At 37.5% G+C, this 13,490-nt stretch overlaps 1 protein-coding gene across 1 annotated transcript in view; it reads left to right on the forward strand.

The window, feature by feature from the left end:
• CBLB (Cbl proto-oncogene B) overlaps window positions 1–13,490 on the forward strand; it is a 246,578-nt gene that overhangs the window by 201,793 nt on the left and 31,295 nt on the right. Inside the window, exon 13 of the mRNA XM_081086562.1 lies at window positions 10–104. Within this exon, the coding sequence (XP_080942688.1) occupies window positions 10–104 (95 nt within the window). The remainder of the gene's footprint in view (window positions 1–9; window positions 105–13,490) is intronic.

The following is a 13,490-nucleotide window of genomic DNA, read 5'->3' on the forward strand; positions in this document are numbered from 1 at the left end:
TCCTTTCAGGTCTTTTCCAATGGTCATCTAGGAAGTGAAGAGTATGATGTTCCTCCTCGGCTTTCTCCTCCTCCTCCAGCTACTACCCTCCTCCCTAGCATCAAGTGAGTTGTATTAAATATGGAGATCATTTGCCCATGCGTAAAGATATCGTAAATAGTGGTTTTGATGTTCTCAGTACAGAAAGTATGGGGTGAATACAAATGTATCAATGAAATGATCCAGCTGTACTCATAAACTGAAAAGCCAGAAATCTAGGGCCTTCCTGGTTCTGTGCTGGTGACCCCAGCATCTTGGAGACCTAACCTAAGCACTGAGATTCCACATAGAGTAGCAGGGAGAGAAAGCTGTCTTCCCTGCAGCCAAAAGAAGGTGGAGGAGCACATAGCACAGCAAGCTCTCCCTTCCAGTATGCTCTCTTCCTCTGAGATACCACATTTCCCCCAGCTATGCAGTTTGACATCATAAATCATCTTTGGTTCTTCCAAATTTCTCATTTCCCAGAACCATTCATCCATTAAACCCTGTTGGTTATTGTTTTGTAGTTTGTCATATTCAGCAGATCTTCCCCATTGCACTATCTTCAGCTCATAGCTGGACAAATCTTATACCTTATACCTCATATGATATGAGCTCAGAATTCATATTAATAGATTTTTAAAACTAGAAAAATAGGTTAACCCAGGGTCTCATTAGAAAATGGGAACACCAGAGGCACAATGGACAGTTATATACATTTACCAAAATCAAACTAGGATAAAACCAAGTCTTCTGATTCCCATTTCCTACTCTTCATATTAATCAGGCTGCCTACTTTTCCTCCAATATATTTTGTTCTCCCAGCCAATTTCATTTAAATTACGCTTTCCCAAGATCACTTTCCTATTGAAAACACAACATTGTTGCCATAGTTGGTTTGGCTCAGTGGATAGAGTGTCAGCCTGCAGGGAGAAGGGTTCCATGTTCAATTCTGGACAAGGGCACATACCTTAGTTGCAGGCTCCTCACCGGCCTGAGACCTGGCAACCAGTCGATATGTTTCTCTCACATCGATATTTCTCTGTGTCTGTCCCTGTCTTTTCCACTCTCTCTAAAACTCAGTGGGAAGATATCCTCATGTGAAGATTAAAAAAACAACAACCCCCCCCCCAAAAAAAACAACAACAACACAACATTGTTCTTTCTTTCCTCCTAAATTGTCCTATACTCTTCTGCAGTTAGACCTACAGAATTTTACCCAACTACAATACTGTTCAATAGTTCCTAATTCTTGCCTCTAATCTTGTTTTGATTTTTTCTGGCTCTATGAGTTTTTCATTGTATTCCTATTATGCACCACTTTTTTTTCAGAATTTTTATTCTGAAAGTCTACGTCTCAAGCTCTATTTCTTTATGAAACGTTTTGTGACTTCTTCAGGCATAATGCTAGTAGTAAAACTGATTCTCATTCCCCATCCCACAGTTTATTTTCTAAACATTTAATTATGTACTTTACTCTACTGTTTTGTAATTTTAAAGTGCCTTTTACATTAAAAAGATTATAAGGTTCTCACATCAAAAACATATTCTTGTATTCTCTGATTCTCCCATAACACCTGACTGTTTTCACTCTCTACCAAGTGGGTACCAAGAATACCTGGTTGCTTGGTTGATTGACTTCATTATCTGCTAAGATTCTCATTTCTAATTGAAACTTTTTAGCGCATCTTTCTTTTTCTGCTGTTCACTGAACTCCCACTATGCATATGAATGCAGAAGAAGGATACACTAGATATGAGCTCACAGAACATTTACAATCTACTTTAATATGAAATTTACATACATGAAATCACTAGAGAGCATTATGCACTAAATTGTATGAATTTGAACTTTTTAGTTTTTATATAAGCTTGAGGAGAGGCTATTATAGATTTTGTAAGTGAAGGATGCTTTATAGAAAGGATGGAAATTTCCTGAATCATGGAGGGTAGGCACAATTGAAAAAGGGGGAGTGAATGAGAAAAAGCCAGAGTGTGAAATGTGACATTATTCAGGGGACAGTGGAAAACTAAGCTAATGGGCCGTTTGCAAGTGGTCACTTTTCCTGGAACTGACAGATATGTAGCAGACATAGAAGTTGGAAGCATGTACACATATTCTGTGTAGTAGGCTCTAAATCAGTAGGAGCATATGATACTCTAGCCTCAGGTGAACTCTGGATAAATGTATATGTACTGTAACATCTAAGTTCAGTTACCTTTGAGAATTCAGAGAACACCAGAAAATCAGGTAAGTGAAACTTGCTACTTAAAGACTAAATTTTCACATTCTATTTATTAAATTTATATTGGCAAGTGGGATAAGAGGCAGAGGTTGCAGTTTGCTTCATTAGTATTTAATAGTAAGTGTCCATCTATATATAAAAGCCTAATAAGCAAAGTGTCCCCTCGGGAGTTCAGCTGACCAGGAGTTTGATTGCTCACTATGATGTGCGCTGACCACCAGTGGGCGGTGTGGAACGAAGGAAGGCCCCAGCCAGCAGCTGCTAGGGACTCTACCCATGCACGAATTTCGTGACTGGGCCTCTAGTTTCTTTATAAATAGAGTAAGAAGAATAACTTTATAGTAAAATGTATTTACTGACATTTTTGTAATACTTTCATTTGTATGTGTATGTGGATACACTTTCTCCCTCTTTACTCTTGATATTTCCCTCAGAAACAGTGCAGTTGCTTTACTTAACCAGCGAAATATTTTAGCAGTGCATGCTTAACTACAAATTAGCTTTGTATTTTGCATGCTACAAATTAACCATAGTTAAGAATATATCTGTTGGCTTTTAATGGCACATTTATCTCTCAAGTTTATTTTTTATTCTTACTACTAGCTAGCAGTTGTTCATTGTAGAAAAGATGGGAAGTATATAAAAGAAAGAAAAAATTAAATGCATAAATACAGGTATATACATACTCCAGATATCAATGCTCAGTTTTAATATTTTGACATTTTTTTTCTTTAAGACTTTTTTTACATGATTTAGATTATATTGTAGAGATAATTTCATCTCCTCCTTTGTCACTTAATATTTAAATAAGTGTTTTTCTTAATCCTTTATGCACTGTATTTATTATGAAACCAGCATATAATTCCAAAGTGAACATTAAAATAAAATCAGATCGCCCTGACCAGTTTGGCTCAGTGGATAGGGCGTCGGCCTATGGACTCAAGGGTCCCATGTTCGATTCTGGTCAAGAGCAGGTACCTTGGTTGCGGGCACATCCTCAGTGGGGAGTGTGCAGGAGGCAGCTGATTGATGTTTCTCTCTCATCGATGTTTCTAACTCTCTGTCCCTCTCCCTTCCTCTCTGTAAAAAATCAATAAAATATATATTATAAAAAATAATAATAAATAAAATAAAATCAGATCTGGTCCTGACTCCAATGTTAAGTATTTGTCTGTATCTGAATAAGGGCACTTCTCTGGGCCTCGCTTTCTCCCTTTTCTGAAAGAAGGGATCCATTTACTTACATGATCTCCAAAATCCTTCTGAGCTTCAACTTTTTAGGTTCTATGAAGTATTTTAAGGGGTGCTTATCTGTGGTGTTAATTATATATCAAATATTTATTTATAGTTGGTTAGTTGTGTCCCGTTGCTAAAGCCAGTCTGAGTTGGATACTGCCCTGCTTTTTTAAGTTTTTTTTATATTTTGTCAACTATGCCCTCATTTGAGTTTATAACCAGAGTATAATGAGTTCTATAACCATAGAAGAGAGGGCAAAATGTAACTCACTGAAATAGGGAAGTTGGATGGATGTTCAAGTACCTATTTGCATATTGGACTCTTAGTGCATGTTTCAAAAATCAGGCCAAAGCAAAATTACACATTACTACCTAACATAGACTTCTGCAGTCTCACAACTGTTAAAAGCCCCAGTGTTGAATTCAGTAATGTCAAAGCTAGCATTTACCTTTAAATCTATACCATGTTCTTGTAAATGTTTACTGAGGTGTAATTGTAAAGTATATAACACTATTCTGATTCCCACTTACTTGATAAAAGAGGCTACTCTGTGATGATGTTTACTTTCTTGTAAAATGTGTGTTTGCAATTATGTGACTTATTGTGTATTACCATTTGAAGTAATGAAGCTATAATTTCTCTTTTAAAAATATTGTCATAAAAGCCAAATCTGTACTATTGTGTATAGATTTACTTATTTTTTTTCTTAAATGGTTTTCTAAATGGTTTCTATTTAATTAACATTGATATTTAGCTGCAAATATAAAGTTTCAAATATAACCTTGAGATATGGGTACTTATTATTTTGGGGTGGGGGAAAGAATAAAAAAATCCTATGTGGATTATGTTTACTTTGTAATGTAAATTTTTACTAAATTATATTTAATCTTAAAATAATTTGATTTTTTCAGAATTAAACTAAATATAACCTGAAACAGTTAAAATATTTATTTTATTTAAAACAAGATAAGATGTTGGAAATAAGCAAAATAATATTGCAAGTAATAATGGAATAATTGTTTCCAGGTAAGAGAATGTTCTGGAACGCTGAGGAATGTTTTTGTTTGTTTTTTTAAAGAATATTTTTATGTGTCTGGTCTTTTAGAGATGGATCTTGTGTACTTTTTGACCTATTAAGATTTCAAATACACATGAACCAATATTACTTGGTTTATATTTTTGTACAAAGGCTCTTTTGTTGTTGGAGGTGGTGGTGTTGATTATTGTCATATACTTTTCTAAACATATAAAGTTGCTAATGTTTTAGGTTCAGTGAATAGAGAATCAGATTTGGCCTAACTATTCTCTTTTCATTCAGTTGCATGTTCTGACTGGAGATATAGTGTGAACAAGATAGAGCCCCATCCTCTTTGGAATCGATGCTCTAGTTAGGGGGAACAGAAAGGAAACTGGTAACTGTGATATACTGTCAGGCAGTGGTAAAAGCTAGGAGGGAGAGTGAAGGGGTAAGTAGTGATAGAGAGCTTTAAATGAGCTTATTGAGAAAGGTAATATTTTAACAGAAACCTGCAAAGAAAAGAAAGAGCCACTAGGTTGTCTGGTGACATGCAGGAACAGAACTCAAATTCAAAACAGTAAGGTCAGTGAGTCAGACGGGCAATGCGGCTGGAGTTGAACAATGTATGCAGAAGTTAACTCCTCTGCTGCGTTTAATGCCATGCTAAGAACTTTGATTTGGTTAGTTTTAGGAGCCATTGGAAGGTTTTAATTAGCATTATGCCCTGATCCTGGTTTGCGTTTTCAGAGTTTCACTGGCTGCTCTGTGGAGAAGAGTATTTAGGAGAGCAAAAGTGGGAGCAGGGAGACCAGTGGAGACTTGCAGTCATCTGATGGGTAGACCAGTGAGAGATGGCCAGGGCTTTGATTGACATGATACTGGTGAAGTTACATGGTCAGCTTTGGGTTGCATTTGGATCCAGTAATGCCTGTTAATAAATTGGATGTCTCTGAGGTATGATAGTCAGGGATGACACTTACATAGGTTAAAACAAACAAACAAACAACTTCCATTTCTCCTAAGAACAGGAACAAGACAGGGATACCCACTTTCACCACTCCTGTTCAATATAGTACTAGAAGTATTAGCCATTGCAATTAGACAAGAAGAAGAAGTAAAAGACATCCAAATTGGAAAAGAAGAAGTAAAACTGCCCTTATTTGCAGATGACATGATATTATACATAAAAAACCCTAAAGACTCCATCAAAAAACTATTAGACTTAATAAATGAATTTGGCAATGTAGCAGGATACAAAATTAACGCCAAGAAATCTATGGCATTTCTATACACCAATAGTGAACTTACAGAAAGAGAGACTAAAAAAAACAATCCCATTTACCATCGCACCAAAAAAATTAAGCTACCTAGGGATAAACTAACTAAGGAGGTAAAAGACCTCTACTCAGAAAACTGCATTCCCACCAGCAGTGCACGAGGGTTCCTTTTTCTCCACATCCTCTCCAGCACTTGTCGTTTCTTGATTTGTTGATGATAGCCATTCTGACAGGTGTGAGATGGTACCTCATTGTTGTTTTGATTTGCATCTCTCGGATGATTAGTGACTTTGAGCAAGTTTTCATATGTCTCTTGGCTTTCTGAATGTCCTCTTTTGAAAGGTGTCTATTTAGGTCCTTTGCCCATTTTTTGATTGGATTGTTTATCTTCCTTTTGTTAAGTTGTATGAGGACATTGAAAAAAGAGATAGAGGAAGACATAAACAGATGGAAGAACATACCGTGTTCTTGGATTGGTAGAATCAACATCATTAAAATGTCCATACTACCCAAAGCAATCTATAAATTCAACGCACTTCCCATTAAAATACCAACGGCATATTTCACAGGCCTAGAACAAACTCTCCAAAAATTCATCTGGAATAAAAAAAGACCCCGAATAGCTGCAGCAATCCTGAGAAAGAACAAAGTAGGTGGGATCTCAATACCAGATATCAAGATGTATTACAAAGCCACTGTTCTCAAAACTGCCTGGTATTGGCAAAAGAACAGATATATAGATCAATGGAATAGAATAGAGAGCCCAGAAATCGGCCCGAACCGATATGCTCAATTAATATTTGACAAAGGAGGCAAGAACATACAATGGAGTCAAGATAGTCTCTTCAGTAAATGGTGTTGGGAAAATTGGATGGATACATGCAAGAAAATGAAACTGGACCACCAACTTACACCATACACAAAAATAAACTCAAAATGGATAAAGGACTTAACTGTACGACGGGAAACCATAAAAATACTAGAAGAATCCAAAGGCAACAAAATTTCAGACATATGCTGAAGCAATTTCTTCACCGATACAGCTCCTAGGGCATTGGAAACTAAAGAGAAAATAAACAAATGGGACTACATCAAAATAAAAAGCTTCTGCACAGCAAAAGAAACCATCAACAAAACAACGAGAAAACCCACTGTGTGGGAAAACATATTTGCCAATGTCATATCTGATAAGGGCCTAATCTCCAAAATTTATAGGGAACTCATACAACTTAACAAAAGGAAGATAAACAATCTAATCAAAAAATGGGCAAAGGACCTAAATAGACACCTTTCAAAAGAGGACATTCAGAAAGCCAAGAGACATATGAAAACTTGCTCAAAGTCACTAATCATCCGAGAGATGCAAATCAAAACAACAATGAGGTACCATCTCACACCTGTCAGAATGGCTATCATCAACAAATCAAGAAACGACAAGTGCTGGAGAGGATGTGGAGAAAAAAGAACCCTCGTGCATTGCTGGTGGGAATGCAGACTGGTGCAGCCACTATGGAAGACAGTATGGAGTTTCCTCAAAAAACTAAAAATGGAACTCCCATTTGACCCTGTGATCTCACTTCTAGGAATATATCCCAAGAAACCAGAAACACCAATCAGAAAGGATATATGCACCCCTATGTTCATAGCAGCACAATTCACCATAGCTAAGATCTGGAAACAGCCTAAGTGCCCATCAGTAGATGAATGGATTAGAAAACTGTGGTACATCTACACGATGGAATACTATGCTGCTGTAAAAAAGAAGGAACTCTTACCATTTGTAACGGCATGGATGGAACTGGAGAGCAGTATGCTAAGTGAAATAAGCCAGTCAATGAAGGAAAAACACCACATGATCTCACTCACTCATGGATAATAAAGACCATTATAAACTTATGAACAAAAATAGATACAGAGGCAGAGCTGCCTCAAACAGTCTGTCAAACTACAGCGGAAAAGTCGTGGTGGGTTGAGGGGCGGGGGGGGGGGGGTAAGAGATCAACCGAAGAACTTGTATGCATGCATATAAGCATAAACAATGGACATAAGACACGGGGGGGTAGGGGAGGCTGGAGGATTGTTAAGGGCAGGAAAAAAAGGAGACACATGTAATACTCTTTGTAATACTTTAAGCAATAAAACAATTTTAAAAAAAAACTTGGTGAATGTTTGGTGCCATTTACAAAAGTGGGGGAGATCAAAGACGGGGCACGTGTGGGAAGGGGCAGAGGTGGTAAAATTACTAGTTATGGATCTGTTGAGTTTGAAATGCCTGTTAACACAACACACATATTCAGATAGAGATGTTGAGGGGATAGCTGGCCACACCATCCAAGCTTTAAACTTAATATTATATTCAGGCAAATATTTCAATTAGTATGTGTCATCAAGTTGGCTCCAACACTGGTGACCCTACAAATGAGTGAGCAGTTTCATCTAAGGGTTTCCAAGGGGAAAGAAAATGCAGTAGTATTGCCTTCTGCTGCACAGGAAGTCCAGCCCAGGTTTGTTAAGGTCTGTGGTTTAGCACATCACCAAACACCTATGACATGTAAACGCCTTGCAGGGGAAAAATTCAGTAGGTACTATCTAAAGCTGATAAATTCCTTTCTACATGGCTTGCGCCAAATTTAGTAGATTGGTTACATTTGTAGACATATGAATGTAATTCAGTGAGATTTTTAACAATGTAGGAACTTACATATTTAAAGTATTACCTTCAGGATAACTACATATTCTTTACCCCTGAAATGTTGATATCATAGAAAACATTTTTAGAACATTTCTGTATAGCAAAATTTTAGTAAACATCACCTTTTATTGGTTATTATAATAATTTCCCTTTATATACTAAACTGCTGGGGAAAATAAACTAGAGATGTAGATTTGTAAATGCAGCCTCAACTACTCCCACCTTCTAGTAAGAGTCATCTCGGAGGTCGACATCTGGGCATGTGTGCGTGCCAGGGAGTGTGATTGTCTTTAAATAGTGGTGCATAGATAGGTAAGTGTAAAACTGTAAAGCTAGACCAGTTTGACTGAAATGATGGGCAAATTCATTGTAAGTTTTTGTTTATTTTGCTTTCTTTTTTAACTAGAGAGCAAATGACAGAAAAAGAAAAGAAGAAAAGTACTAAGCTACAGAAGCTATTAAAACAAATATCACATTGTAATTTTTAAAAACTTCAGGGTAATGAGCCTGATGGACATTTTCATCTTGTATATGGTGTACAGCAGTCTACATTTTCTTATGCTTAAAGTCAAAAGAGCAGGAAAACATTTTCTGTTATTATGTAGGCAATGTATACTACAGTTTTACATTAATCCAGTTTATGTTCAATTAGAGATGTTGAGGGGATTAGTATCCCCGAGTAAAATATAATGTGGTGAAAACTTTTTTAATGGAAGTTACAGCTATAATTAAGAATTACTCTGTTTTATTAACCCTAGTGAAAACCCTAGTGAGTGAACATTGTTGGTTTTTTATTAATCCTTGTACCAGCTTTCATTCTGTTACCTTAAAATCCTTTGAGACTTGCTATCCTTTGATGTACTGTTTTTTTTTAATTTTATTTTATTGTTTAAAGTATTACAGATAGTAGTACATATGTCTCCTTTTTTTTTTTTTTTTTCATTGACCTTCCCCCAGCCTCCCCTAATCCCTGGGACATACTTTTGTTTATTATTTTGCCTTTGCTAGATAGAAAAGTGCACTATTACCAAAGCTGGCAGTCCCCTGTAAGTAACAGTTGTCATGGTATAGAGGGGATGGTGTGAGGTCCTTCTTTCCACTTTGTTCGTTGTGCTCCCTACTACATTTTTCTTTCATTGATGGATCATGTAGAAATGTTTGTGCATTTGGTTTGCACCCATTGATATGATTCAGTATTTGAAATTCAGACGTAATTTATAAATCAGTGTATTATGCAGAAAAAAGGTTAAATTTTTTTTAACCTCCTACAAAGCAGCTGGACTATCCTAACATAAGTTTTCTAGTGTTTTGTTGGGGAATTGCTGGAACCTACTTGTTGGCACATGGATAAGAAGAATTGAGGGCTGCAAGTATATCATTTTTTAAAAAATATATTTTATTGATTTTTCATAGAGAGGAAAGGAGAGAGATAGTCAGAAACATACCCTTGAACGGAATCGAACCTGGGACCTTTCAGTCCGCAGGCCGACGCTCTATCCACTGAGCCAAACCGGTTTCGGCTAGTATATCATTTTTAACTAGCCTCAACTAAAAGAGCAGTAGTGTGTGAAAAGGGTACAAAATAGCCGAAACCAGTTTGGCTCAGTGGATAGAGCGTCGGCTTGCGGACTGAAAGGTCCCAGGTTTGATTCCGGTCAAGGGCATGTACCTGGGTTGCGGGCACATCCCCAGTAGGAGATGTGCAGGAGGCAGCTGATCGATGTTTCTCTCTCATCGATGTTTCTAACTATCTCTCTCCCTTCCTCCCTGTAAAAAATCAATAAAATATATTTTAAAAAAATAAAAATAAAAATAAAAATAAATAATACGGGCATTTGGAGGATGGCTATAATCTGGGTGGGGAAATGCCACTAATTCCACTAATCTTTCATTTTCTCCATCTAAAAGCTATGATGGGAACTGGTATTAACATTATCCCAGTAGTCTGACCAATCTGTTACCTGTAATTTATGATCACAAACAATTAGGTAGTCTTTGATGGACATGTGAGCCACTGGATTCTGTTTAAAGATGCAATCTAAATCATATTCCCTATACTGTCTCTTTTTTGTCCCACGGAGGCATAATCTACCATATATTCTCCATTTCTTCATGAACATATTGATCCGTTGATAGAAAATGTGTAGGGTTAGAAAGCGATTTTATTTTCATATTAAGTAAGGACATGTTCACGTATTCCACCACATCCAAGCATTTCTTAGGTTTCTGTTAACATTTCTCCATAGGCTCAAATGAATGAATAATGTTTTGAAGGCCTCTAAGAATATTAAGCATATTTGTTTGTAAAAAGATGCTTATGGCCAATATTTTAAATGAGTTAAAATAAAATTTTATTATAAAATACAATATTTCCAGTTGTTATTAAAGCATAATTTATTTGCAGTAAAACTCACCGTAATGTTTAATGTACAGTTTTGTGAGTTTTAACAAATTCATAGTTAAGTAATCACCACCACAAGAAGATCTAGGACAATTCATTATTCAATAAACATCCCTCTGTGTCTTGTGTGAATTTCTCCTCTCACTGCAAACCCATGGAAATTACCAGTCTGATTTGTGTCCATATAGTTTTGCTTTATCCAGAAGGTCATATAAATAGAATCATACAGTATTAACCTTTTGAATCTGGTTTCTTTCTTGGGAAGCATAATGCATTTGAGATTTAGCCATGTTGTCAGGTGTACCAATAGTTTGTTCCTTTTATTGCTCAGAGTAAGTATTCCATTGTAAAGCACATCTCCACTGAGGAACATTTGGGTCATTTTTCTTTATTTTTTGCTATTGTAAGTAATGCCACTTTAAATATCATCATGAAGTCTTTAATGTTTGACATGTATTGGAAAATTAGGGTATCAAGAAAGGTACAAGTTTCCTCAACATTTATCTTTTTGATTGCTAAAGCAAACCCTAAAAGTATTAGAAGTAATGCTGGTCCTGAAGAAGTTAATTTAAAAATGTAACTTGAAATTTGTTTCTCCGATTTAAAAATAAGTCAGTGAAAATGCATATAATTTAAGCATATGAAACCTAATAATATGCCATACTGACTTTCCTTGGAACCCTCAAAATTAATACATATATTATAAGCCTTACTCTGATATATCGGGAAATGACTCACATGTGGCACATGTGTAGCCATTTCAAATTCAGCTATAGTTAGTGTTAGCACTTCTCTGGGCTATTATTTCTCTGAGTTAGATATTTCCTCTGTTAGAATTGGGATAGTTACAAAAAATATGGACCAATTTCCATTGCAGGCTCTAAAGATTCAGTTTTAATAAAATATTTTTAAATGACTTTTCTTTATATATTCTTAAAAAAAGAATCTTACATGTTTAAAACCAGAAAAATAACATATTATATTTAAAATGCTTTTGTAGATTATGAAAGGATCCCAAAAATGTTTTTTCTCTTTCCCTTAACAGCTTGGTCATGTATTTCTCTAATAACCATTCATTATTTTCCTCTAAAAGCTTATGGGCACTCCCCTACATACAAACCATGGAAGACCTTTGTTGATTCAGGATCTGATCTTAAGTATTTTGCAATTCAAAACAGAAATAGAAGAGAGACCTAGGTGATTATATAAAAATATAATGTCAGTGGGCAAGCATATACTAAATACACACAGTAGAAAAGACATGTTTGTGTCAAGGGCAATGTCACAGGGGGTTCATGTATAGAAAGTGAAGATGGATGTTTCTACTTTTCTTTCTTTCTGAAAAAGTGGGTGTACTAACCGAGGTATAAACAATTGCTCAACTGAAACCTATATAATTTTATTAACCAACTAGAGGCCTGGTGCACAAAATCGTGCACTTGGGGGGTCCCTCAGGCTGGCCTTTGCCAATAGTTGGTCTTCAGATACATTCAGTCAACAAGGCCAGCTTCTTTAGGCTTCAGAGGTACGTTGTGCCAATAGTTGGTCTTCAGACATATTCTGTTGCCAATGCCAGCCCAGGGGAGGGACCACGAGGAATCGGGCTCCCTGCTCTCTCCTGTCAGGGTCCAGGGTACAGGTGAACAGGATTTGGGGTTGTCAGGGTGCCAGCAGAAAGATAACCAATGGCTGATTCCTCAAGGAACTGGACTCCCTCTTCCCTCCTGTCAGGGTCAGGAGTGGAGGTGCCGACTGGGGGCAGGGCCATCCAGGGGAAGGAGCTGTGGGAGGTTGGGGGAGCCGATCAGCCCGGGTCCAGCCAATTGGACTCCACAGTGCATGAGTAGGGTCCCTAGGCCTGGCTAGCGATCAGGGCCTATGAGGGCTTTCCTTCCCCTGGCTGCTGACAGCTGGCCCCATCCCCGCCCGCCACTGCTTGCCATCTGTGCGGGCGGCACCATCTCCCCCACTCCCCCACCATCAGTCGCCTCGTGACAGGCATGGGGTGCAATTGCTTGGCTGGCCTGGGCCTCCCTCTGTGGGGCAATTGCTGGCCGGCCTCACCCACCCACCACAGTGTTGCTGGCCGGTGGCCTGGGCCTCCTTCTGTGGTGCAATCGTGGGGCGATGGTGGGGCCCCCCAACCAATCACATCGCACCTGCCTTGGCTGGCCTGGGACCAGTACGTGTCACAGCATGGTCGCCTGGAGGGTTGTTCTGCTGTTCAGCTGTTCGGTTGATTTGCATATTATGCTTTTATTATTATAGATGTCACCCCAGTAAATTTAATAAAAAAGAATTGCTCAAATGAAGAGAAGGAAAGAACTTGCTAGGGTGATGTCTGAAGTATGTTATATAGGTAAAGCCAATGGGATGTGTAGAAGGCCCCCCTCTGATTATACAGGGTAGGTTCACCATTGTCCATATGGAAAATAATATAACAATAAATAAATAATACAAGAATAATCTCTGTGTTTCATGTATTCACAGCTATAGACCAGCTTTTGCCCACCCTGTATGCCTCACACCAGGAATATAGGATGCTGTAGCAAGCATGTCATAGTTGTAGTCCGCCAGCCGCGACTTTGACATGCTTGCAAGG

The sequence above is a fragment of the Myotis nattereri genome (assembly GCF_964212035.1).
Source record: "Myotis nattereri genome assembly, chromosome: 3".
In the NCBI taxonomy this organism is placed as follows: Eukaryota; Metazoa; Chordata; class Mammalia; order Chiroptera; family Vespertilionidae; genus Myotis; species Myotis nattereri.